This window comes from Buceros rhinoceros, unplaced genomic scaffold, assembly GCF_000710305.1.
Source record: "Buceros rhinoceros silvestris isolate BGI_N320 unplaced genomic scaffold, ASM71030v1 scaffold7472, whole genome shotgun sequence".
Taxonomy (NCBI): Eukaryota; Metazoa; Chordata; class Aves; order Bucerotiformes; family Bucerotidae; genus Buceros; species Buceros rhinoceros.
This window is the reverse complement of record NW_010399398.1, coordinates 19,398-46,157: the sequence shown is the minus strand read 5'-3', so window position 1 is coordinate 46,157 and position 26,760 is coordinate 19,398. Positions and strand designations below refer to the sequence as shown.

The 26,760-nt window shown below is 38.9% G+C and overlaps 1 protein-coding gene across 1 annotated transcript; it reads left to right on the top strand.

The window, feature by feature from the left end:
* The first annotated feature begins 129 nt into the window (after nt 1-129).
* PCOLCE2 (procollagen C-endopeptidase enhancer 2) lies at nt 130-24,174 on the top strand. The gene is made up of 10 exons (XM_010131440.1): nt 130-414; nt 587-600; nt 852-960; nt 8,920-9,175; nt 10,178-10,302; nt 12,597-12,733; nt 16,416-16,570; nt 20,265-20,348; nt 22,236-22,403; nt 24,044-24,174. The coding sequence occupies exons 1-10, from the start codon at nt 130-132 to the stop codon at nt 24,172-24,174; spliced, it is 1,464 nt and encodes a 487-aa protein (XP_010129742.1).
* The last annotated feature ends 2,586 nt before the right edge of the window (nt 24,175-26,760 follow it).

The following is a 26,760-nucleotide window of genomic DNA, read 5'->3' as shown; positions in this document are numbered from 1 at the left end:
CGTCCCTCCGCTGTCCCCGGGCAGCACCCGCGGGTGTTTTACTGCCCGTTAGTGCAGCCAGGGAGGGCGCGGACAGGGGCGTTTGACGTGGGAACGGGCCGGTGCCGGAGCAGCCCCTCGTAACGTAGCATGTGGCACCACATAACATTACGCTACCGCATCACATCGCGGTCTCCGGCGTTGAGCAGGGTGTTCGCTGACCCTCCTGTCCTCAGCAGTAACGCTGCGCATCTGCGCACGGGCCCTTCTGGGCTCCTCGCCTGTGCCCACAGCGCAGCCCAGGGCGGACCGAGCACCGACCTGACACCCGGCTCTTCTAGCCCTGCGTGTCCCCACGCCGGCGAAATCAGGACGCACGCTTCATCACCCGTCTATGCGAGCAGAACCTGCACCATGGTGGACTGTGTTCCTCCGGTATAGCAAACTTCCAAAGTGACTGACTTGATTAAAATATCTGAATTCAAAGCAGAAACAGAACAGAAAGGAATGAGAAGTTGTTTTTATTTCTGGGCTGTTTTAACTACTATTATATATGCTATAGAAAGTTATTACTAATGACTTTTTAATGATTTTTTCATTATAATAGCAATTTGGAATGATGTATCACACCACCACACCTTCCATCTTACAAATTAAAAAAGAAGGATGACAGTCTGTGTAAACCCAGAATTAAGGTCCAAGTAGTTAATTATCTCTACACCTTATGTTTGCATGTTAAATTCTACGCCATAGTGAAATAAGTATTTAAGCTGTGTTTTTAAGTATGACACCGTCTGTGTCTCTTTACTATTATACAAAGAAAAAATGAAATATATTTAAAAATTAAGCACTATTTTTCCTATTATTCTCAGGCCTACATTTACATGTGGAGGAGTTGTATCTGGAGAGTCAGGGTTTATTGGGAGTGAAGGATTTCCTGGAGTCTACCCTCCAAACAGCAAATGTACTTGGAAAATCACAGTAAGAATTTTTAATATCACAAAATCAGTGCTGAAGACAACAAAGAGCTATTTGTTGTTAATGACAGTGTTTTATATGGGATAACATGTGCAATAATGAACTCAGTAACTCAGAGCAGCTCAACTATCTGGAGCTTTTTAGGGTTGCTGTAACGTGATAATAGCGGCTGAAATAAAACTGACCTTGCCTAATGTCAGAGGCAAGTTTTCATTGACGTCCACAGATACACCTTTAATTTTTAATTTACTCACTTGAAAGCACACATCTACCTGTCCATTTGCTGCAGAAAGCAATAATTATTTAGATCAAATGGATTAAAGTAAAGCTTTGAGGTGTAGATAATGAAAAGCAAAATTCATTGGCAAGAAGACATAGAAAAAGTTTCAAACAAAAATATGCGGGCAGGTTTGCTTGTAGTGTGCTTGTAACAGTGTTCTGCCAGCCAGGGCATCTGGAGTATGTCATACGGCAAGCTGACAAAGCAACAGGAAACTGTCGTTAAATTTATAAATGACCACGCAAAAGCATGTGGTATGATTGATATTTTGATGCTGAAATGAGACTGCAGGGCAGAGACACCGTATTCATGGACAGCAAATGCCACTAAACAACTAGGACTAAACTCTCCAGTGCTGGATGTGTCCTTTTCCACAGACGCAGAGAAAGGGATTTGAATGAATGATTTCTTTCCCTCACATCTGCACAAATTAAGCCCTCCAAAACTGCCCACCAAATTTCCTCTCCATCTTTTAGGCATAGTTCACTAAGAACATTCAGGTCTAGAAAATGGGCTTTACAGAAAAAAGTATTAAAAAGCGTAAAAAAGTAGGCTGTGTGTGATGGGATCACTAAAGATAAATTCAGTTCAAGGACCGCTTTACAGGCTAGGTGTTGGCAGTGGAATGGGATGTCACAGGATAATTGTCACCTGCTACTATAGAGATGCTGACGCAAAGCAGGAGACATTGATCTGTTTACAGTGTTCGGTTAAAACAACTCTCTTACCAAACAAGTCATCTAATTTTAATAATTTTATCTGAAGGATACCCGTGAAGCAGCAACAGTTGCTTTCTGCACCTTTATGTTGCATTATTATTAGGGCCAGTTTGGAGGTTATGTTTAATCTCTGACCAACTTTATACATAGAAGAGTATGATGTGAAATACAGCGTATGCTGATAAGTGAAGTTGCTTCCTGCCATCGAGGGTCTGAGATTACAGCAGTTAGTGTGGCCCACCTTACAATCTGAAGAGCAGATGCAAATTGCATTTAGAATCATATACACGTGTTAAGTAAAAGGGAAAAAACCCTCCAAAGGTCCTTTACCAATTTAACTCAGTATTAGATCTTAAAAAGTTCAAAATTTAATCTGGGGGAAAAAAATAATTTTGATTATAACATCTTAACTTTGGATTACTTTGGATTACAAATGGAGGCAGCACTAAATAAGCATTTACTGAAGAGCCCATGAGCTGCCCTTCATCATATGTTGGGGGTAGAGGGAAAAGAGAACAATTGATTGTATTTTAAAAGGCCATATAGAGCGGTTTCATTGCACACCTAATGTGGCTGTTCCTGAGATGTGAACATCCAGGTTAACCTAGACATTGTGAGAAGTGTTAGCACAAAGCTGTGGCAGAACTGTGTCTGCACTTGAGCTTTATTGACCACAGGAGGAACTTGATGGCTTCTGGCATTTCGTGATCGTCCCAGCTCCCACTTTTCTGCTCTTCTGCTCTGCTGCCACTAACTGCTCTTTGACTGCTGCATACCTATTTTCTATAGCTTGCCCAAAGCCAGAGAAGGGCTGCACAACTGTAGCACAACTTGTGCCCCTCCCTCATTTAACCCCTATTAGACAATATCGTTCACTAAGCCAAGCTGATTTTTTTCCCCATCAACCGTGTAGAATGCCCTGGCTCTTAGACGTGCAGGAAGGATGTAGGACTGCAAGGACTTGCAGGGACTACAAAACTTGCAAGACTAAGCCTTCACCCTCTTTAAAAACAGGGTGATTTACCAAACTGAGGGAAGGTGCTCACAGCCCTATGCTCAACAATGTACGCTCCAGGGTCTGATTAGCCTGAATTTAAGCAAAATCCTTTCACCAGATACTGTTGAGGCTCAGAATAGCTTGCAGTAGCACCCAAGTAAGAAAGCCAGTTACAATGCCATGAAGAAATATGCTGTAGATACTGTTAGGTAACATCTAATCAGCGTCTGATCTTAGAAGGTGACTAAGACTTTTTGCCTTGTCCGTTTTAGCCAAGGGCTGTGCACACCTTCCTGAAAACACTCTGTCTAATGCAGGATCTGACAAGTCTGCAGGACTGGAAGAGACATTGATTCACTTTGCGTCTGGGTCACCAGAAGCACAAAGCTGTTGTTTTCTCAAGTACAGGATCTCATCATCTGTAGAAGAAATCCACAGAGAGGCACAGTGACAGCTAGTTCGTTCTTTAGAAGAAAATAGGTTTAGAAAATGTTATGGGTAGTACAGGTAAATCAATGTAGCATTAAGGTATCAGGTGAAATCTTTCCAACTGGTTTGCTAAAGCTAGAAGAGTCTCTCTAACTCAATTATGGGTCTGTTATTTCAAGAGACTGGGACTTTTTCAGCTGGCTAAGAAAACAGCTTCTCTAGTCTAAGAAGAACTTGTAAAAAGTGTTCAACACATGCTTGTGGTTATATTGCAGCCTTGGCAGACTACCCAGCAGCTTTTAGCTGGCTTTGCTAAGAAGTCATTTGTACAGCTATTTCCTTTCCTTTAGTAATGCATTTAGCTTTATCTAAAATATGTCATGTACATTCACTTTTAATACTCTGTAATCCTTCTTGGCCATCACCTCACATAAATGTGTCACGTAGTCAAAGAATCTGGACTGCTGTCCTTTGTTTTTCTGGCAGACAGTTTTTTCCCATAAAACTCTTAACAACTTTATGTGCAACAATAATACTGAAGACTGTCAGAGTTATGTAAGGTTATATTTTTGAGGATTCAGGAGCTGTGTTCCACCAGGCTTGCTGACCGTAAGCAAGCTTTGAAAAAGTTTATCAGGGGACCAGGGAACCTGCTCTGGGGAAGTGAAATATTTGTAAACATTTTTCTCTACATTTTAAGCATTCATTTTCCTGTATTGTTCTGAAATTGCCCTTTCAGTAGAATACAGATCTTTACGTGTGGTTGTGTTGCCAGAAAAGAACAAGCTGAACAGAATCTAGTGCCTTTGTCAGGGAGAGCAAGCTAATATAATTTTTTTTAATAATTGTTCCTTCGTGGCTGGAGGGGATGGAGCTAGGGAACAAGTGACTAGGCGGGAACTGTGGTTCTTCCCAGGATGTAACTTGACATAACTTGAACATTCAATCTCAGTAGAGAGAAATAAGTAGCTTGCAGGTAGCTGCTATACTTTTCAAGTCTGCCTAGGACTGCTACGGTAAAACATCAGCATTTGGATATGAAACATATACCAAAATACATTAAACCCATATGAAATATAGATTTAAAAATGAGGCAAAAATATTTTCTCAGAAAGTTGGCATTTAAGAATTTTTCCCCAGAGAAAGATTATTTTTGAAGCAATAATAATGAATGATAACAAAAAACAATCTAGGGACCTTATTTTGGGTGTGTGTGTATATATATATATATAAAATAATCATGCCCTTCTGAAGAAGTTAATAATGTACATTAGATGATTTTAGGGAATTATGCTCTAGAAAAACTCCCCCTGAAAATTCAGGGAGTGCTATTTTCCTTTAGTCTTCAACAGGAGTAAGGCATCCTTCACATGAGTTTAGTGTCATAACTTCTGATCTTAAAGAAGTTCAGAGAATTAAAGTAAGAAGGGAAGAGAAGACAAGTATGGGTCAGATAAAACAGAAAAATAATGCACAGCTTGCAAGGGAAGCATCACATATTGTTCTTCCTTTGACTCCTTCCATGTTTTTGGTTTGGGTTGGTCTTTATTTTTCCTCTTAAGAGATGCAATTCCTTCCAGTTCTTCCTCTGAGGTACACCATCATCTTACTGCACCAGGCTCCGATATTGCTCAAAGTAAACAATACTGGGACATGCTGGCCTTTGCTTTGTCCTCTGTGTTTCTCGTGGAGCAATATTTTAAAAGTCCTATGATAAACACTGTCAGATTCTATCACATTATTTTTCAACATTTAAAAAAGCGAAATGGTAGCAATGAAAGAAAAGTATTGTTTTGCAAAGATGCCTTGTATTTAGGGTAGGATTCCTTGGGAGTAGCTGCAAGCTGGAGTGACTGCTGCCAGAATGTGGAACTGTCCTCTGCACTCTTGAGTGTCATCTGGTCAGACCACAGGCTTTTAGTTGATTAAACATGCTGGAACAAATTTGTTATTTTTGTGAATAATAACAAATATTATTTTAATAAACAATGCCATTATTTTATGAAGTCATGGCAATAAGTAATGATTGTGATTAATGGCCCCAGTTCACACATTTCTGTAAATTATCTCCCCAACTGCAGCTAAATGTGAGCAAGGATTATTCTGATAACTGAAATCTGGACTAGACTCCTTGTAAAACATTCATGACCCTGTGGCTGAGTTCTTCCTACACGTTTTCTTACAAGCTGTCATGACACAAAACTTAGAAACTCAGTACATCTATGGGGAACAGTCCATATTTGACCAAGATCAAATAGACTGAACTAACAGAAGCTAGAGAGATTGAAAACTATCATGAAATATAATTCATAGAATCATAGAATGGTTTTGATTGGAAGGAACCTTGAAGATCATTCAGTTCCACTGCCCCTACCATGAGCAGGGTCACCTTCCACTACATTAGGTTGCTCGGGGTGCTCAAAGACACCTGGACTTGAACACTGCCAGGAAGGGGGGCACTTCCAGAACTTCTCTGAGCAACCAGTTCCATTGTGTCACCACCCTCACAGTGAAGAACTTCTTCCTTACATGTAGTCTGAATCCAGTTTGAAACCATTACCCTTCATCCTATCACGATATTCCCTGCTGAAGAGTCCTTCCCCATCTTTCCTGTAGGCCCCCTTTATGTACCAGAAGAAGGCCACTCTAAGGTCTCCCCAGAGCCTCCCGTTTTCCAGGCTGAACAACCCCAACTGTCTCAGCCCATCCTCATGGGAGGGGTAGATAGATCTAAATGACATTAGATAATGTAATGTAGTGTAGTATAACATAGTCAGTGGTGGAGAGAGAAGAAAGCATAGAACACTGCACAGAGTTAATTAACACCATGAAGCAGAAAACCCAAGGTCTGAGTGAATGGTTAGCTGGCAGCTTGGACTTTGGCTGCTTTGCCAGTGTCCTCTCCCTCTTGAGTGCTGGTCAGTCCTATGTCCTGGTTCTCCTTGGGCCACTTGGTGCAGCATGAGAGAGTGGAATACCCAGGGGTATTCCTGGGTGCCTTGAAGCTGGTGTGAGCAGAGCAGCACTGGTTCAGCATGCTCATGGAACAAAGCTGTCGATGAGCATCCATCAGCATTACGTAACCACTTAGCTAAGTCTGAATGCATTTCTACAAGGACAGCAAAAAGACCTTTCCTTACCTCAGAACCTGCCACTTCTCACATTTCAACTTCCTTCTTCAGACTCTGGGAGGGCGTAGGTGTCCTCAAAGAAGCAAATCAAGCTGAGGAAATGGGAAAAAAAATTCTCACAAACACTGACAAACCTATTTAGGTGAGCAACTTCTGCTCAACTTTCAGAAACAGTGGAAGGAAAAGGGGAAACTTCTTAAAGATGGGTAAGCTGTAGTAAAGCAGCAAGACGTTGTAGCGGAAAATGCTGGACAATCTTAAACGTAGGCATTAACAGCTCAGTCTGTTTAAAGGTCACTTCTTTTGCAATCTGTTGTGCCAGTTGCACAAACTTAGGCATAACGAGTGTTCCACCCCAAGAAAGCATGTGTTATTTTACACACGGACTTCTGGAAAAAAGGCTGCTTTAATTTAACCACCTAGATCTGACTTACCTGACTAACTTTACAGCCAGCATTTTTTAACTGACAGAGTGTGTGGTATAACCATAAATAACAGTCAGGTCTTCTGACAGGAGTACCAGATTCTTTTCTAGCTCTTTTTCTGTTACAATGACCATGTCTTAACACTTCTTAGTAATTGAGACCAGAAGACAAGTGAATGCAATAAGAAGAAATTTAGTTACGAGAGCAGTGATTCAAGGGGTCATACTGCTTTCACAGAATATGTTACAACATGACCATGTGTCCGTGTTGGCCTTATGCTGGCTAAATATACACGTGGGTTATTTTCTGATACCAGCTGTAAGGCTTGCTCTCTTCAGGAGTGTGAGTTTTAAACCTAATATCTGTCTCTAAAGTTTTCTAAAACATGGTCATTGTGCTTTGGAATTTCTGGGTAAGATGAGATGAGTTTTGTGGTTTTAATGTAGTAGTAGTGATGTGCGTCAGCACGGGGGAATGGAATGCATTTTTAAGAGAACCTGGACTTAAAGGAAAATACTCTGAAACCAGCAACAAAATTGAATGGGGGTGGTCAGCCAGTGTGAAGTGGGCCCTGGGCACTTGAAAACAGTTCATACAACAGTCTATGTGGCTGCGGGATCAGTAGCGGCACTGGACACGAAAGCAGCCATATGAACGAGTAACCTTAACATACCTCCAGCACATTTTTCATTTCTTGTGGAGCTGCTGCGTGTGTTAGTATCTTCTGTGGATTAAGTGGTCACTTCCATCTGTAGCACTTCCATCTATACCTGACAAGGCATTTTTAATTGTTGAAACCACATTAAAACACTGTTTGACGATTCTATACAGGAGTGGTTTCGTTGTAGTTTATCTCAAACCAGTGTTTTAAAATGAGTCACAATTAAGGAAGGAAAAAATTCATGAACCCTTAAAGTGGCTTAAATATATGCAGTAGCAGACATATTTGTGTGTTATTTATTTAAAGCAGAAAATAATAGCAAGTCTCAGTAAAATAGAACAGCTAGAATTATTTTAACAGGTAAGCTATGGACTGGGCTATGAACTGAATGCAGATAATTACACTCTGCCTGTCCAGGGTCCCTCTATGCTTTAAAATACTGTTTCCCTTCTTCCTGTCCTGTTACATAGTATTGAGTGCTTTGGTAGAAGTTTTCACTCCTCTGTATGCTGATTATTCTCTTAAAAGCTTGCAACTCTATCCCAGGAAATGTTCTCCTCCTTGTAAGCTATTATGCTCTCTTAATTTACATCCCTCTCGGTACTCCTGCCTCCTTTGCAATGTCCGCAGGTGCAGACACGTAAGATTTACCGTCTCTTATACTTCCTCAGATGTTTCAGAAATCAAAACTTTTCTGTATTGAGGACACCCACTAGTGGTTCTTTTGAACTGTTTGTTTATAGTTTTACATATTCTTTCACTGCAACCTTCAAGCTAAATATACCCACTCTAATAACTAAATATTAAAGTTGCACAGCATTACCCATAAAGTTTCCAACTTTATTTATAAATTAGTTGTATGCCAGTAAATAAAAAAATCTTTCAAAATATGAAACTTCATGACAAATCAGCAAGGTAAGAGAGGACATTTCATTTGCTTAAAACTCTAAATTGCTTGTTCCATTTTTTTTTTTTTAAACGTTATTAATCTCATCCTTCTCAACTTACTTGGTGACAGGGAGTTGCATGGCTGACGGCATACTTTCAGCAGAAAATAAGAGAAATAGACCAAGCTGAACTGGGCGGGGATGGTATAGAATCAATTATATGAGCCTAGCTAGAAGATACCGTGAATCAGGAAGAAGATAGTGGCAACAGAGATGGCCAGAGCCACCTGGCTCCTCTCTGCCTGGTCTATAGTTGACAGAAAGAGCTTACCTTTCAAGAAGTGAAGGATATGAAAATACTCATGCAAATAGTGGCATCTGATGTGGCGTCAGTCACACTTCACTCTCCCTCCTTCCCTCTCTCTCTCTGCAGGTCCCAGAAGGAAAAGTGGTGGTTCTTTCTTTTAGATATTTAGATCTGGAAAGTGACAATTTGTGCCGATATGATTTTGTGGATATATACAATGGTCATGCGAATGGACAACGCATCGGCAGGGTTTGTGGTACTGTGAAACCAGGTGCCCTTGTATCCAACAGCAATAAAATGTTGGTGCAGATGACGTCAGATGCTAATACTGCTGGAAGTGGATTTGTTGCAAAGTTTTCTGCAGCAGAACCACATGAAAGAGGTAATTAACAACCATCTATGTGCTGAAGACAAATATAACTTAACAACTCTTTGGAGAGCCACGTTCATGCTTAAAAAGATATAACGCCAGAGATACTGGGGATTGTGCTGTTCAAGACTTTAATTATCTTGCTTAGTAAATAGCAAAGTATAACTGTTCAACCATCGTAGTTAATCAAAGTAGTAAAGAGAAGGACTAACTATTGTTCTGCACCTAGTAGCAATGTGGTAATGGCTAGTCAATAAAGTAGCAGATGAAATTCAATAGAGATAAATTTTGCAAATAAGGTGAAAAGACCCTAACTTCAAGTACAGTGCAATGGACTCTGAATTGACTGTTACCGCTTAGGAATGAGCTTTTGCTATTAGCGTGGTACCAGATGAGACAGGTTGTTGGGCAGCCACAGTGCTGGTGGTGAGAAATTTATTAGTCCTTCCAGCTGTATCCCTGTATTGATAACTTCTTGAAGGATATATTAAATGATTGTGAGGTGATAAGAGTTCACAAAGAAGGTTCATAATCGTATTATAAATAAGGATTACATCCCTGATGTATCTTTGTAATTTGGGCCTGGGAGGAGGAGATAAGGAGGAAAAAAGCCCTCTCTATCTTGGGCTTTCTACAGGCTGCAGTTCCGTCAGCAATGCCCATCAGCCCCCCGCACAGCTCGCCCACGGGCTATAGGGATGGTTGCTCTAGCACCTTCCTCTCCTCCAACCCTGGTGTTCGCAGAAATGTTTCTCACCCTTTTTTTTTTTTTACCTCTCTTTTTCTTTACATCTGGCATTTTCTGCCCTTTATTAAATACATTTTCTCTGTGGTACCACCAGTTGAGCTGAAGGGCTTAGCCGTGTCCTGTGGTGGGACTGTGGCGGAGGTGGCTGGAACCGGCTGGGACCGGCTATGTCTCCCTCACCAAGGTCCTGCAGTGAAACAAGTGCATTATATGGGTCACCTGCATCCCTGTTGCATTCTAGTCAGCATGGTGTGCTGTACTTGCAGGGGATCAGTACTGTGGGGGACGACTGGAAAAGCCATCAGGGTCCTTCCAAACACCCAACTGGCCAGAGCGAGACTACCCAGTGGGAGTCACCTGCTCCTGGCACATTGTCGCCCCGAAGAACCAGGTAAGGCACTGCCATTGCCCCACCAGCATGGCCCAGCTTCCCTTGCCTGCGAGGACTAACACCTCATCGACGGCCTGCTCGCACAACGTGCTGCCTGCATTGCACTGAACAATAAAAGTGCTGTCTGGCTGAAATGTAAAGTGGGGTACGTGCAAGGAGTGCAGGCACACCTACACTCCAGCAGTAACAGCCTTCCTCATGTGTTACCCGGCTTACTCCAGTAACTCCTGTGCTTACTCAACTTGATATGTTCCCCTAAATTAAACTTTTCAAAGCAGCTGTGACTGGTGAGGCTTTAGAAATAGATTTTTTTGAAGATGATTTTATTAGTTACAAAACATCATGCAAATGACATTAGCACAGGTGACCATCTCAGAACCAAACATGATGATGACCGATAGTAGTTTAAAAGTAACATAGCTGTACCATTTTTGGTGTTGCTGCAGTTTGCTGCTGATTGAATTTATTAAAAGCAGGCATTATTTTATTCTGCTTCCAGTACAGGGAATATATCCGTACGGGATTTTCAAAGTACATTTCATAAAGTTTGTTTTACGATGTATTTTGAAGGCTCTGTTTCATTACATGCTTAATTAGCCAGATACCGTCAGAGATTGTTAGCACTTCATTAAGACATGAACAGATGTGACGGCAGCCCAAGAGGGCTCAGTTGCCACTGTTTGTCACACACAGCAAACACATGTGCGTTCCCTGTGCTGTAGGGCTCATCTCAATCTTAGCTTCACATTTCCTGGTTCTTGTGGAGCCATCTGCTCTTCATCTCCACCTTGGCAGGAAGTCCACAATGACTGAACGCTTTGGTCGCCAAGCATGTTTGGTAGGTTGCTTTTCTTAACCACATCCAGGTTTTAAAAGTCTTCTACATGTAAAGACAACTTTCCTCTTAATCTGCTCATAACTGAAATCTCAATATAAAAAAAAGGTGCCCCAGATAAATATATTCTTCAGATCTTTCGTACTTGTCCATTTACCAAGATATTTTCTCCCTTGAACTGAAGCAGTATGTCAGCTTAGTCTTTCCTGTACTCCTCTTTAATCCACAGTCCTTGCTTTCTAGGTACAGGTCATTTAACAATACTATTGATAGCAGTGATTTTTAAAACCTTATCTGTAAACTGCAGATTACTTTGGTTCTGTCCAAATATCTCTAGATAAGCCTAGAAAACTTTTCCTAAGCTTGTGCAGAACATTTTTTTAAAAGGCTATATAAAGGCTTAAAAATAAGGACATTATACCCTGTGCCCTTTGAAGATCTTGTTCCATAAATCTACAGGTTTCTGAATATGCACCAGTACTCCAACACTGATTGTTTCCATCAAATAAGACAGAATTTTGACAGTGACGGAAGGCATTTTTGAGGAAGTAGTGTGCTATTTATGGGAAGATGATTTACATACTGTTGTGCTTCATATAAAGAAGCAACCTAAATACATATATTACCTCTGTTTCAATCATGCAGTTTTGTTGTGTTTGCCTTCCTTGCTACACTCAACTGTGAGAATCATACTGCAAGACTTCATTTCAAAGAAGTAAATTCCATTTCTGTTTCTTTTCCATTGATTTTCTTTCTTAAATAGAAAAGTGCATAAATACGAGTCATACTGAAGATAACAGCATCAGTGCGAGAAATACCAGAGTTATAGGAGTTCTCACTTACGACCTGCAAAGCCCCAACATTTGTGAAAATTGTGTATGGAAACACAATTCCTTTAACTACTTGCTTTCTCTTGGTTTTAGTCTTGCTACTTACTAATTTTTTTCTATCAATATTTTTGTTTCTCAGTGTACTGTTTTTGCATCAAGCAAACACAGCATTGGCAACCGCAGTGATTCAAACCCTGCTCTTAATGAAGTCAGTGAAATGGTTCTTACCAACTTTGCCGTTGTTTTTTTTTCAGTAGATTTTGAAAGACTCAATGACACTAAAAGCCCATTTTCTGTGTTTTAGATTTGGTACAGTTATTTTAAAAGCGATGTAACACCTAACACCTACTATCCTGTTTTCATTCACTCATAAAAATAACTTTATCAGAAGTTACTTACATATATTTGAGAGGAAATTATTTTCTAGAATCTTAGAGTCATATGTTGAACTGTTTGTTGGGGAGAAACCACATGGATGAAAATACTCCACGATTATTTGGATTAAGAACTTTTCCTTTATGGAAAGAAAAATCAATTAGTACTTCCTATGAAGAGGTCGCTTACTATAAGAAGTACTCATAAATTCTGCATATCAAGATCTTAATCAGTTATTTGTGCTTTCCCTTCAGCTAATAGAGTTAAAGTTTGAGAAGTTTGATGTGGAGAGAGACAACTACTGCAGATATGACTATGTTGCAGTGTTTAATGGTGGGGAAATCAATGATGCTAAAAGAATTGGAAAGTACTGTGGAGACAGCCCACCAGCGTAAGTAACTTTCTTGAATTATGAACTTCAATACTACTATCTGTCATTTTGCTAACAGGTACGAAAGATTTTTATTCTTTTGTAAATTAAATACGTCTTTTTGTACCTCAGATTGAGCTTCTACGAGTTGCTTAGTATCTTGGCTCTCCCTAGGCTTTCCCTTTTCTCTCTCCCTCCTGGACTAGCCCTGGCTTCAAAATGTGTTCTGTCCTGTGCCTCAAGCCTCATTAGATCACTCCCTCATAACACCAATACTAAACGCTAATGATATTGGTATAATACCGGTATTAATGGTAGATGATCACTAATGTCACTTAGCATGTATGTTTTGATTACAGATACTGAAGTACAAGGACCCCGCTGAACTCTCTCACCCCTTGGCTCATTACTCTATCTGACTGATTTCCCCCTCAGCCACTTCTCTTCTGCTGGTTTTCTGACTGCTCCTTGCATTGCTCATCATCATCTCTTCCATCGTGCCAGGGCACATTCTCCGGTGGCACAGACTGCTTTCCTGAGTGTGCTGGGTAGCACAGCAGACTTTCAGCAGCTTTGCTTTCAAATTGCTGCCCCCAAACCCACTCAACACCCCCCTCAACCCACAATTCACCTATCCTCCAAAAAACAACCCATCGCCCCAGCTTCCCACCTGCCCAAACCACCTCCACCACAGCCAGTGACACTCTAACTAATTAATCAGGTCTATCAATAGTGGATCATAATTATTCCCAATAAAAGTGGGTGGTGCGACACTTGGAAGTGATTGCAGATGGACTGAATGGGTCTCCAAATGGGTGATGCATTTATTTGTCTTGAATGTTGTCAGCATCTGCATGTATTAGATAACAAATGTCCATCACCTGAAGTGAAATCACCTTCCCAAAAGGATTTCTGTTGGAAACAGTCTTTTTTTTAGACAGGATAAGAAAAGCAACCAGCAGATAACACACATTAGTTACATTACTTAATACTGCATCACCAGGTAGACAGGTATTCCATTGAGGAGCACAGCATAAGAACCTCTGTGACTTTGCAGGTCCGCCCCTTATAACTCAACTGTTACTGCGGAACAGTCAGGTATTTACCTTCATGCTAGTGTAAAAAAACCCCAGAACTAACAGAATCTCATATTAGAAACTCTCAACTAGTGACACTCCGTACAACTACCTCCAGTTCCTGCCATGAGCGTTTTGTTGTGCCCAAGTCGGATCCAAAGCACCGGGGCAGATAGATGTACTTCCTAGTTGAACAAAGTTGAAGCCAGAAGCATGATTACGAGTCTGGTTTGACTCACTTGTGATGTCTCAGACCTTTCCCAACTGAGGTAAGAAATGAACTCCACAAGATCCCGTCCTTCCATTGCGTCTCAGAAGGCAGCAGCAAACAACAACCCTTACAGATGAGACTGGTGACATCCAGTCTCTGAGAGTTAGCTGCCTCTTCCCAGCTAAAACCTCGCCCAGCTGTGCGAGTATGCTTTGCACTGTCAGGACTTGATCTGGGCTGGCAGGGGAGTGCAAAAGGAAGGAGTGCTAGTTAGCCCCTGAGAGAAAACCAGGAGTAGCTTCCTAAACCACCTCTCAGCTGTGACTTGACATCTATCCCCACAGCACGTAAAAGTTGCAAATTAGTCTGCCAAACCCCCATGGGCTTCAAAATACAGATATTTTAGTATTAACTTTGTGCAGCAGGCAAATAAGTGCAGAATACTGGGCTTAGATCAGGCCACATAGCTTAGAGATGAGATTTCCTGTAAGAGAATGTTGGAAGTGCTGAAAACCAATTTTAGGATAGCATTGTTTCCTAACCAGAGACCCAATACAGAGCCTGAACACAGTCAGGTTCTCTTGCAGAGCTGTATATGGGCAGCCTCTATATCCAGTGAAAGGGGGAAAGTATGGCTCTTGGAGATTTTCTGTTGGCTCTGCAGAACTCTCATCGTAATTTATAAGCTGGGTTCAGAAAAACAGTAAGGACAAGACCAGTGTTGAAAAAGAAACAGAAATCATGGGGTGTAAACTGAATTGTGAAGCAAGCCTTCTACAAAGTATATGAGTTGCATGTCAGACCTAATTATGCAAGCTGGAACTCATTAACCATTGGACACAGACAATGTAATGTGGCATTCTGTAACAGAAACCGTATACGTCAGTAGTATGTAAAGTGGATACCTTGAACTCATTGGGTGGTTGCAGAGATGAATTCAGATGCAACTGCAGGCCAGCAAGCATACAGTGTAACCATGTACCTAATTACTAGATACAATTACTATGATACATGAATGAATGGTGTACATAATAGTAACAATTGATTAGAAGTAATTACTCAGCAAAAAACTCCTGCCTCTCAGACAAAAAGCCTTTTTTAAAAAGACAGGATACACGAAGTCAGACTTTGCAGATTCGGTGCTGTAGTCCTGGCATTCAGAAAGCAGAGCAAAGCTCTCGGGCAGCTGATAGTCAGTGCCAGCCTGTGTCCACAGCCTGTGTCAATACTGCAGCAAGAAGAGCATAATCTGCGCAGCTCCTGCGCCTTCTGCAAATCTACAGAATTCCAGATAACCAGGCTGGAATGTCAGACTCAGCCATCAGAGTAAACTGATTTCTGAAAGCCCGGGCAAAAAACTTGGAGATGACCACCAGATTTTACTTCCAAAGGCCTGAGTAAGTGTTTTGAAGAACTCTTGCCCATGAGCTCCGTCACACTTACTGGGAAGAAGCAACACAGTCATTTTATTTTAGTAAAAGTACAGCTTAAACCCTTTTCCTCTCTCCTCACCAAAGTTCTGTTGCCCCTATATTATTTTTCTTCCTCATTCCCAAAACTGTGGTTTTGCTTGAAAAATTTGTGTTACTAAACATTAATGACTATCGAGACAAGGTCTGTGGGAAGCTCAAAAGTCTCACTGCACCACATCCAGAGGCAGTTAGTGCACAGAAGGTACTATGAACAGTTTATGAACCAAAAACTAATACACTTCAAATCCCAAGAACATAACTCCATTAGCTCTTCCAAGCCTTGGCAGCGGCTCCGCTGCCGCTTCTCCAGGCTCTCGGGACTGTGGTTCTGTATTTTTTTTTTTTCTACTTTTTTTTATACGAATAAGACCAAGAGAGGAGAGTTGTTTAAGCCCTCCCAAGCCTGGGCGGCGCCTCCGCTGCCGCTTCTCCAGGCTCTCGTGACTGTGGTTCTGTATTTTATTTTTTTCTACTTTTTTGTACAACCATTGACAAAAACTGACCCCACAGAAATAATAACCCAGAACATTTTACGCTTAGTTTTTTGGTTCAAAAATTACAGAATCCAACATTGAAGTAATTCTGTTACGTCCTTCCAAATGCTTAATACGTTATTCATTAAACAAAAAACAGATTTTAAAAACCACATATACTTACCTCTGCTGCACGCTGAGGATTTCTTCAATATATTTTCCCACTGTGTTAATCTAGCCCCTTCCATTCCGTGGAAGTGAAGTCTGCAATGAAGTCTCACAGAGGAATTTGAAGATACTCATACAGACGTAACCTTCAGAAATCAGAGGTTCAGAATGAGCTCCACACTAAAAATAGCATTGTCTGAAATACCAGCAAAAAAAGTGTAAATTTTTTGTAAGAAGAATGCTATTAATGCTTTTTTGCTTTGACATTCAAAACAGTGGAAATTTTTCTTTTTTCTATTTCAGGCCTATTCTGTCTGAGAGAAATGAATTGCTCGTTCAGTTTTTGTCTGATTTAAGCTTAACAGCTGATGGTTTTATTGGCCATTATAAATTTAGACCCAAAAAGTTACCCACAACTACAGTCCCACCTACTACCACAACAGTCCCTGTTACCTCAAGTAAGTTTTACTAGCTTTGTTTTATTTCTTAGAAAAATAAATTATTCCCGGACAAGGAGAAAGTTATGGGGAAGTGTAATAGAAAGTGTATTAAAAATTTACCAGTTTTACGGTTTGTTAGTATTTCAAATGTTGAGGGAATTAATTAAAATTAATATACTCAAGGGAGTATCTTAATATACTCAAGGGAGAATCTACTTAACATTATTAAAAGGAAATCTCTCCAGGTGACAGTTCCGTGTAACGGTAATTTGCTCCAGCGGAGAGAATGGATGAACAAAATTCTTTTGTATAAGAAGTTCTAAATATTTCTGGAGATAGTTTTATTTAAATTTTATTTATTTAAAAGTTTTGTTTCTTCTATACAAGTTAATGTGTAAAAATGTTTTCCTTTCATATAGTTCTTTTAAGATCAAGCAAAATTGGTATGGAGGCCACCTGAACCCTCTTCAGATTCTGTCAACATCCTGTCAATGTGACACTCTCTTAGAATTATTTTTATTAAAAAAAATGCAGGGATTGTAACTTATAAATGAATATGTCACACTAAAAAATAGGTTTCCTTTTAAATTTAAAACCAAAGAGTATATATGAAAGATCAGATGAGGATTTCTCTGAAGGTATTGCCAACACTACCTCATTACTGAGATACTGAGGGGATAAATTCTTACAATTTCTATAGCCTGAATGTGAGAGATTTAAGATAAAGTTACAGCAGAAAACCAAATTATTTACCATGGTTTTGCAACACAACACGTAACCTGATTTGTACTGAAAATGCATCAAAAGTCAGGACAACAATGGCCTATCACCAGGAAACCAAGAAGCTGTGGTGCTTAAATAATGTTAATGAAAGGTACTAAAATAGATGCAAATAAACGTTCTAAAAATGAAATCGTAATGACCTGTAAATCAGTCTGATGTGACTGCTACTCTAGTAATAAATAATTCAGCTCTTCACTATAAAGCAGCTCTTAATTAAGTTGTTGGTTCAAACACTTGGTCTCAGCTGCTTTAAGGGCTGTCAGATACCTCATGCTGAATTTCTGTTCAGGGTTTTGCCACTGAGTTTTGCTCTGCGAGCTGTGTGTGTGCACATGCATCAGAGGTGTACTTTACTAATTAAGTCCAAGCCAATTTTTATGACAACATGTTAGAAAATAAATACAATGCAAAGTCATCTGAGAGGGGGCAACAGAGGGAGGATGTTGAAAAGGACTTGTCAGGCAGACAGAAGTTAGGTCCTTTCGCTGTCTGGTGCAGCCATTTCTGACCTTTCAAACAAAACACAGCACACCAAACCTCTGCAGTTTAGCTAAAATTCTGGTCAATCATCTGCATTCAGAAGTGTCCAGTTCAAGTAGACTTAGCTTATTATTTTGCTAATCAGACCTGTTCAAACTTGCACAGAAATATATTATTAGTGCCTGGAGTTAAGTTCAGTAGGCACTTTCAAGAATTACCTCAGACTCTATCGTACATAAAAATATTAGTACTTGAAGAAATAAAAGTAATGAAGATTGTCCCAATACATACGGTTAAGTAATTGATTGTCTTATTTCATTGGATCAGGTAATGCATTTGTCTGTCAGGATGGCTGCATGTAAAACTAAGGCAACTAAACTTCAAATTTGGCTCATCTCCAATTCGTATTTTGATAAAATACCTCAATCGTCAGTACAAACAACAGGCACCCTCCACTGACAAATCATAGCAAAGTTTGTTACCAACCAAAATTCACTAAACTCCAAAGTAAAACTTGAAGTGTTAGCACAAAAAAAAAAAAAAAAATCCTGAGAGGACCAAATGAGAATATTTTGTAACAGATAATTCCGGTTTAAAATTTAGAAAAAGCAGAGCACCTCAGTAAAGTTTTGGCAGCTACCATGCTGGCATGCACCTGTGACTCACCTGCCTGCTACATTTCTTATCCTCCTCCTATGGACATGGAATTGAAAGACTCGAGGAACACTAAATTTTTAGGGTTCATTGTGCTGTGTATAGCATTGAGATAGGAGGTATGTGCACGACGTGGCAACATGTTTTGAGACATGAAGTCTGACTGAATGCATGACACCTTAACGAGTGCTAACTATGATTTGAAACAGTAATCCGAAAAATTATCATTTGGTTTAAAGTCCTAGCAGCTGAATATAGTATATTATTTCTACATTGTGTTCTACACAGAATTCACTTTATAAAAAGCAACTCGGCATATAATCAACAATGTTTTTAGAAATACACACTGGTAGGAAAGAACTATGCAGACACATCAAGGCAGCAGAAGTGATGGCAGTAGGAATTTTACTCCCATGACCATGTAGACCTGACCATAGGACCGAGGCTACATCATATAGAATATGACTAGATGTGCCTCCATAGATACAGTAACTAGTATAGTTACTAGTTACTAGTATAGTAACTTGCTCTTCAGAACTTGCTCTTCTAAGAGGCATTTAACTTTCTAAAGAGCCCCAACTGAATACCAGCCATGTGAAGACTGGGGGGAGAAAAAAAACCAACCTACCAATCAACACATAATAAATGAAAAAAAAATGGGTTCCGATTTTTAAAGGATTTGAAAGGCAAAACAATGAGTATGCAGATCTTCTAACAGTCATGGGTATAACATTGAAGACAAAGTAATTTTAATCCCATTCAGCTGAATCTCAGAAACTGGGAAAAATATAAAAAGAATCAATTCATTCAGATAAAAAGAAGTATTAATTACTGATTGGAAAATTAGTTAGAATTTCTTTTTCAGAAAGTACAGGCTGAATAAAACTTAGGCAAAATATTCCGTTCTGAGAAAGTTAAAAATCTCAGATAGCCTTCATAACTAATATAGTTTTTCTTGGAAATAAGGGTTATGTAGGTGTGAGGTTTTGGGGTTTTTTTTTCAATCTGTCTCAGCTCCATGTTTCCAGTAATTATCATGTCATTGACCAATTCCAAACAAATATTTGAAAAGGACATAAAAGCCTTAAAAATACTGCATCCCGACACATCATGTAGAAGGGGTTAGCTAAGTACACAAACTATTAATATCCACCCAAGGAGGAAAAAAATACCAAGTGTATCCACTTGTTTAAAAACAAAGCAATCCATTTCAGAAAGGAAGCGTTGATCCCTAGTATATTAAATAGATACTTCAACCATTACATTGTGCTTCCCAACGTCACCAGTAAAAACTATACAGTAGTACATGTCATGAAGCTGTGTGAAACATTTAGAAAAAGCCAGGAAATTGAACCATGACTTTTTCCATCACAGTACAGTGATTTCAGATAAAAGGCCACCGCCTCCTTCTGAAATGTTACTGTAATGCAACGATATTCTGAGTGTACTGCTAGGGCTGTATGGCAGTAGACAACAACACTAAATAAGCCACGCATTTAAGATCTCAATGCAACCAAATGGAAATTTTTTGTAACATTCCATACTGTTCCATACTGTAACATCCTACATACTGTAGGGCAGGTATGTGGCTGAGACACACGTGAAAAGATGACTACTTGAGTGATGGCAGACAAAAGGAATATTGTTATTGTGATGTTCACCCCTTGCAATACCTGATCTAGATACTGTATACATCAAGATTATTCATCTTTCTTCTGTTTTCTTTTTTTAACGTACTGCTGTGCAGTAGCAAATACCTCAGTTTAATTTCAATTTACTTTTGCTGTTCAAAAAGTTGCGAAACCTACAGCTGCCCTGTGCCAGCAAAAGTGCAAGAGGAGCGGGACTCTGGAAAGCCATTATTGTTCGAGCAGCTTTGGTAAGGAAGCAACGCTGATTTTTCATTATTCACTTGGCAATGTATTTTTAGACTCTCAGGAATTTTACCAGATGTAGTCCTGTGTTACCATTAATATATAAGCTATGTTTTTACACCATCTTATGTGTGTGTCTGACATTAGTATCTGCATTTCGCTCCATACATTGCTGGAGGTATTCCAAAATACCGATACCCGAGATATTCCGGCACTGTGTATATGTCTGAAACAAACATACTTTCTACATCTGAAAAGCAAATGACAATTTAAGACAACCTAGCAAAGTATTGATTCAGTTACTGTATTGTCACCTCATTTGTCTGTAACCAGCCAAGACATTTTATGCTGTCAGTACCTGCTGACTATTACACAGTTCACTTCATAGACTTTCAAAATATTTTTGAAAGAAATCAGAAGGCATGGAAGCTTACAAGTACTGCCTTCCATACAGACACTGCTGATTTATTCAGTTATGTCGCAGAGTATTTTTCTGTACTAATACTGGAAGCTTTTTTAATTCCCTGTAACATGCCTAAAACCTTGATGGGACGACTCCCCCCCACCCCTCAGCCCCCTTTTTGTTTTTTTGCTTGAATCTAATAACTTTATAGCTAATCCATGAGATTTGAGGAAATCTGCTGTTTCAGGAATGCGGGGGCAGCTTTGCAGCATTTTGTTGCAAAACCAGCTGAAGGTTGTGGCTATACCCTGAGGCACTGCAGCATGACCCCTTACCACTCTTGACCACCAGCCTATTTTAATTTACAACCAGTATAGGCTGGCTCAAGACCAAAAAAAGCAGATAGGAAGAAAAAAAAGGTCTCTTCTTACTGAATTTTAAATATTACAAATAGTTGAATTTTCAGTCTTTTCCATTGCAGGAGTTAAGATTGAAAATATTTTGTATGCTACTGTGAGTGCATGTGTATCTGAAGGTAAGAACAGGAAGCGTGCTGTTTGTGGAATATGATTTATTCTAAGTTTATTTATTTGCTAACTTTATGAATTTTAAAAGTAAGAGCTATTTCTTTTTCATCGTGCATTTGATTTCTATTGTTTCTAGAAATATAACTGCAATACCCAGCATTTAACGTCTACGGCTCTCTTTTGATTGAACTTGAACATGCCTATTTAATTAAAAGCTCTAGATTAAAGGAGGATAATGTGCAAATTTACAAATCCCTAACCCAAAATATGGATTAAGCAAATTTGTAAAATAAATCTGGCTGCACGTACTTGATAAATGAAGGTCTAATTGATCCTAGAATAGCTTATTTACAAAGTGATTGAAGAAGAAAAGAAAATGAATACCATTTACCATTCCCTTTTGATAAATAAAGATGGCCTACAAATTAATCTAGTCATCCTAGAAAATAAAACGGTATCTTTATTTTCATGCTCAGAGGTCTTTGGGAGATAGGATGGTCTAATCTGTGTCTAAATTTAACTAGAATTGGCAAATTCATGTCAATGCCTCATGTCAGGCCTCAGGAAGATAAAAATCTAGCTCCTAGGGCATTAACTATTCCCTGCTACTCGTTTGAGAGCGTCAGAGAGCTGGTAATTCAGCTTTTGGCGAGAACGGTTTCAATTAAACTTCTTCACTGATTTAGAATTAGTCATTAAAAGTACTTGTTTAATTGAAATTATCAAAACCTAGAAACTGGGCTTCCAAGAGACTGATACATTCTAGGAACATTTTTATATTTGCTGCCATCAAAATTTGTTAGTAGTGAGTTATCTATTACAGGTGATACCCACGTTTTTAGTAACTGTTTCCAGTATTGTTCGTTTCCTTATTATGAACTAATATACTTACTCATTTTTTATGATGCCCCAAAGTTTTTGTCTAAAAATAATAAAAATACATTAAATGTCTTTTCTTCTAGTAATAACTGGAACTGTAATCACAGCAATAATACGGGCTGGCAGTCTCCATGCAACAGTATCAATCATTAATGTGTATAAGGAAGGAAATTTAGCAATTCAACAAGCTGGCAAGAGTATGAGTGCCAAGATTATCGTCGTATGTAAGCAGTGTCCTCTTATCAGAAGGGGTAAGTACTCAAAATAACTGCTTTATGTGTTTATAAGACAAAACAGTTTTGAAAACTGCTGTTTGAAATATGACCTCAAAAATCAGTAAAATTATAGTAATTGTCTCTATCATCAGCAACTAATTATAATAAATTTAAGATAAAAACGACTAGTTATACAATTATATATTGCATTTTTCAGTTTTACTTATAAAGAATTAGACTCAGATCAAAGGAGTTTGAAAAATTTTATTTTTACCACATGATATAAAGCAAAATCTGATTTGGTTGTCTTGAAACTCAGTCAGATTTTTACAGTTAGGTTTTACATGCATGTAATTTTGGAGCCAGTTTTCACACACAGCTAGTGTTCACACACACTTCTAGACAGCTACGTCTAGAAGAGCAGAATGTCAGAGCAAGTAACGAAATCCAACACGGTTCCCTGCTGCTTCTCTCCTGAATATATTTACATGTTACTGTAGAAATACTAGTATACCAGTATTAAGCTCTCTGTCTATCTGCACAGATGTACAGTATTTCTAAGGATATCTTAAAACAGTGTTATATAGAGAACAACCTAGATAACTTCCAGTCAGATGTAACAAGATCTGCCTATATAGTGTTATAATAAATATTGAGACTATTTTCCTTTGAAGTGACTAAGTAAAAAGTAAGTTTTCATCTCTGCCTCCCGAGTAAACAGATAGAACATGAGAATATAAACGGAACCATAGCAGGAAACAGTCAAACAATAATTTAATAAGCGTCAAAACCCCCCGATAACATTCAGGATACTACTGGTATTTAAGCAGATGAATTCAAAGCGGGTAGTACCAATGTGAAAAATCCTTTGAAAAATCCTTGACAGAAACTAGCTTTTCCTTTAATTTTGGTTCTCTGGCAACTAGGTATCTGTCTGGGAGACAAAATAACATCCTTGGTGGCACAAATTGTCCCCTTTTAGACAGACACCACTTGCTCCGAAAGACACACGACTGTTTATCATCCTAAATCTTCATGAATTATTTAACAGCCATTACTTAATATCTAAACATCTGCTCATACCCCTCAAGTACCACTCCTTCGAGCCTACAGCCTTGCAAACTCCTAACCCTTCTAAGCCATAATGAGCCACAAATCCATCCAATTCATCCAAAGCCAAGGCTTATCATATGTTAAGTCCACCTTGTTTGCCTGACTGCCTGTCTGTGTGTCTCCTTTGGGGAGGAAAAGGGAATGAAAAGACTTAAATGCATTAGCTACAAGCTGAGGAACTGAGAAAGTACTCACATGAACAAGACACATTCCACTTTGGACCTTACTAACCAAGTAAATTACCTAAGTTACCCAGAGTTTCTGCTGCATTTCTAATGTCTTTCAAACTCATTTGACAATCTACATTTAATGATCTCCTACATATTTTATTATGTGGTAGATAATTAGCTACTAATCTACTTGATTTTACGTAACTGTACTTCATTGCATAACAAGCATGGCAAAGGTGGGTAAGGAAATACATGCTTTAGGCAGGAAGGAAAAAAATGTTAGAAGGCATTAGTAAGAGAGTGCAAACAAATAGAGACCACAGATAAAGAACTTACCAAATCACCTTCTGGTTTCTCTCTTGTAATATCATGATTCTGTGCTTTCCTTTGTAGGTTTAAACTATATCATCATGGGCCAGGTAGAAGAAGACGGTAGAGGCAAAGTCTTTCCCAACAGCTTTATCATGAGTTTTAAGACTAAGAACTCAAAGATCCTAAATGCCTTGAAAAACAAAACATGTTAAAACTAAACACTGCAGCTTCATTCTATCATGTCTCTTGAAAAATAGTTTTCACTTAGTCTAAGTAATGAAAATGCAACTGACTGTCAAAACTAAGACCACGCTCACCCTCTCCCCATCCACCTAAGCATACCCTGGCACAAAGTGGTATCCATTACATGTACAAGACTAGACCAGAGCCTTGTAAGCCTTAAAGCCAAACATTTGCAGCGCAGCATCTAATCTCAAACATACCAAATTCCATTTACTTGGAAGCTGTTAATTTATAATTATCCAATTTTTTAAGGTGTTGTGTATGTAAGATAAGAACTAAGTGCAATATTTATAGTCAAGTCATTTTTACTTAGCTTTTTCTCTAGAATTGTTTTATTACATGGATTTCTGCATTATTATCTGGGCTTAATAAAATATTTTAAGATTAAACTAACTAGTTATTCATTATGTACAAAGTGTGGCAGGCTAAACCTAGAAACTCTTTTTTGATCATTTACATGCTTTTGATCATTTGGGTCTTGCATAGCATGACTGACACTACACTTCCTTGCTGATTCAGGGCCTGATTTTCCTTCCATTCGAGTCAGTGAATGGATGAGTAGGAACAAGATTTACTCTTCAAAGAATTAGACAACTGTAAAACAGCACTATGCTTTTCTCTCTACTGATGACTATAATCTAGTTAGTAAATGTCAATATTAAGTTCTGCTTAAAAGTTCCATTAAAAGTTCACAGGTTACTGAGTCATGAAAGGCCTAAGTGAGTTTTTTGAGACTACTGAAAAGTGTTTACAAAGAGGGTCATTAAGCATTGGAACAGGCTGCTCAGGGAGGTGGTGGAGTCCCCATCCCTGGAGGTGTTTAAAAGCCGTGTAGATGTAGCACTGAGCAGTACGGTTTAAGGACCCTCATAGTGCAGGATGAATGGTTGGACTTGATGATCTTAAAGGTCTCTTCCAACCAGATGATTCTGTGATTATTTCCTCTCATGTTAATGTCTGTTTTGCGCTAAATTTGTACCAAAGAAGTCTGAATTCTATGGCCACGTAAACTCCTGCTTCTCCAAACTTTTTTTTTTTTTTTACATCCCCTAATATTTTGTCTCTGTGCAGTCCAGAACTGTTCTGTGAGTGTGCATAAGGGAGATCTTGGAGCCCCAAGAGCAGCAGACTAATTCTGGAACAGCCAGCATTAAATTGCCAAATGAGAAAGCAATAGCATGTTTAATACACGTGATCGAGGGAAATCTAAATGACGAGAAATAGTACAAAGCACTCTGTAGTAGCGAAGTACATAGGAAGACTGCAAACAGCTTTCAAACAAGGCAGAGACGCAAAGTATCATACAACAAACTGTCTTGGGTATCTATCACTTTACAGGTATGTATTTCAGGGACAAATAAAAACTATGGAACTCCCAGTTCCAATCCAAACCTCCCAAAGTGTCTTAAGTAAGACAAATCTTCCTAAGGACTTGTCTACATCATAGTAGAACACAGTGCCACATGACAAAGACAAGCTAGCGATGAGTGACTCTGCTTAACAGATCAAAAGCAATTAGAAATAGCTACATGAGCACGCTGCTTCGTACAAACAAACATAATCAGCTTCCCAGAAGAACTAATTGGCGGGAGCCAAGTGCCAAGCAGATAACAGTGCATCTAGAATCCAGTCTCGCTGGTTTGGAACTAGCTCAGCTATCACTTCATGGCACTGCATGAAGCCATTTAAATGGATTGAATAGTACGGGTCCACTATGAAAAAATGGCAGTAATACACTGACACCAGCTACCTTCCTTAAACTTAACATTACAAAGAAATTACTTTCAATGTGGTACTTGATAGAATGTGTTTCACATTAGACTAATATTACTACAACCGTATTTTTCAAAGAGCTTTTATTTGTTTGTTTTCTTGGATACATGTAACATACGCAGCACATAGTTTTTATGTTGGTGTATTCAAAGATGAGATCTGAGTCCAAATACAAAATTCAGTGATCCTCTTTGCTTTGAACACAAGAGGTTAGCTTCTTATTCACATGCAAAACCAATACTTATCAGAATCCCTCTATACTGTAAGTCTCCTGGAAGCAAAGTTCAGATACATAATTTCATAGTATAGAAAATATATTACCTTTACAAGAAAGAGTTTTATAAGAATTCCTTCAAAAAAGTAAACATTCATGTAAGCCTCCACTCTATCAACATCCCAAAATCAACTGTTGTCAAAAATCATTACGGCTACCTGCGCCTTCTGGATGTAAGACCATTTTATAAGAGCACTATCATAACAGTAAAATTGTCAATCAATCCTTTAGCTTTCATAAATATACTTATTTTGTAGTTAAAAATACAGGAATCTCACATTTCTCAATCACGGTTTGTCAACTTGAATTATATATAAGCATATAAAGCCATACAAGACCCTCTAGCACAGAAAATCCACAAAGTCCTTACTGTCCATTGTAAGCGAAGTCAAATCACGTTTTCACAAAAATTAGTATTCCTGACAAAAAATATGTACAGCTTAGCAACCATTGTGGTTAAAAAAAAAAGTGAAAAAAGAAAGACAAGTTTAAAAGTAGGATATGTAAA

Coding starts and splice junctions, on each gene's coding strand:
- PCOLCE2 (XM_010131440.1), top strand. CDS start 130: ATGTGGCACCACATAACATTACGCTACCGCATCACATCGCGGTCTCCG. Junction 9,176..10,177: donor AGCAGAACCACATGAAAGAG/GTAATTAACAAC, acceptor CTGTACTTGCAG/GGGATCAGTACTGTGGGGGA. Junction 20,349..22,235: donor TTATTGTTCGAGCAGCTTTG/GTAAGGAAGCAA, acceptor CTTTTCTTCTAG/TAATAACTGGAACTGTAATC.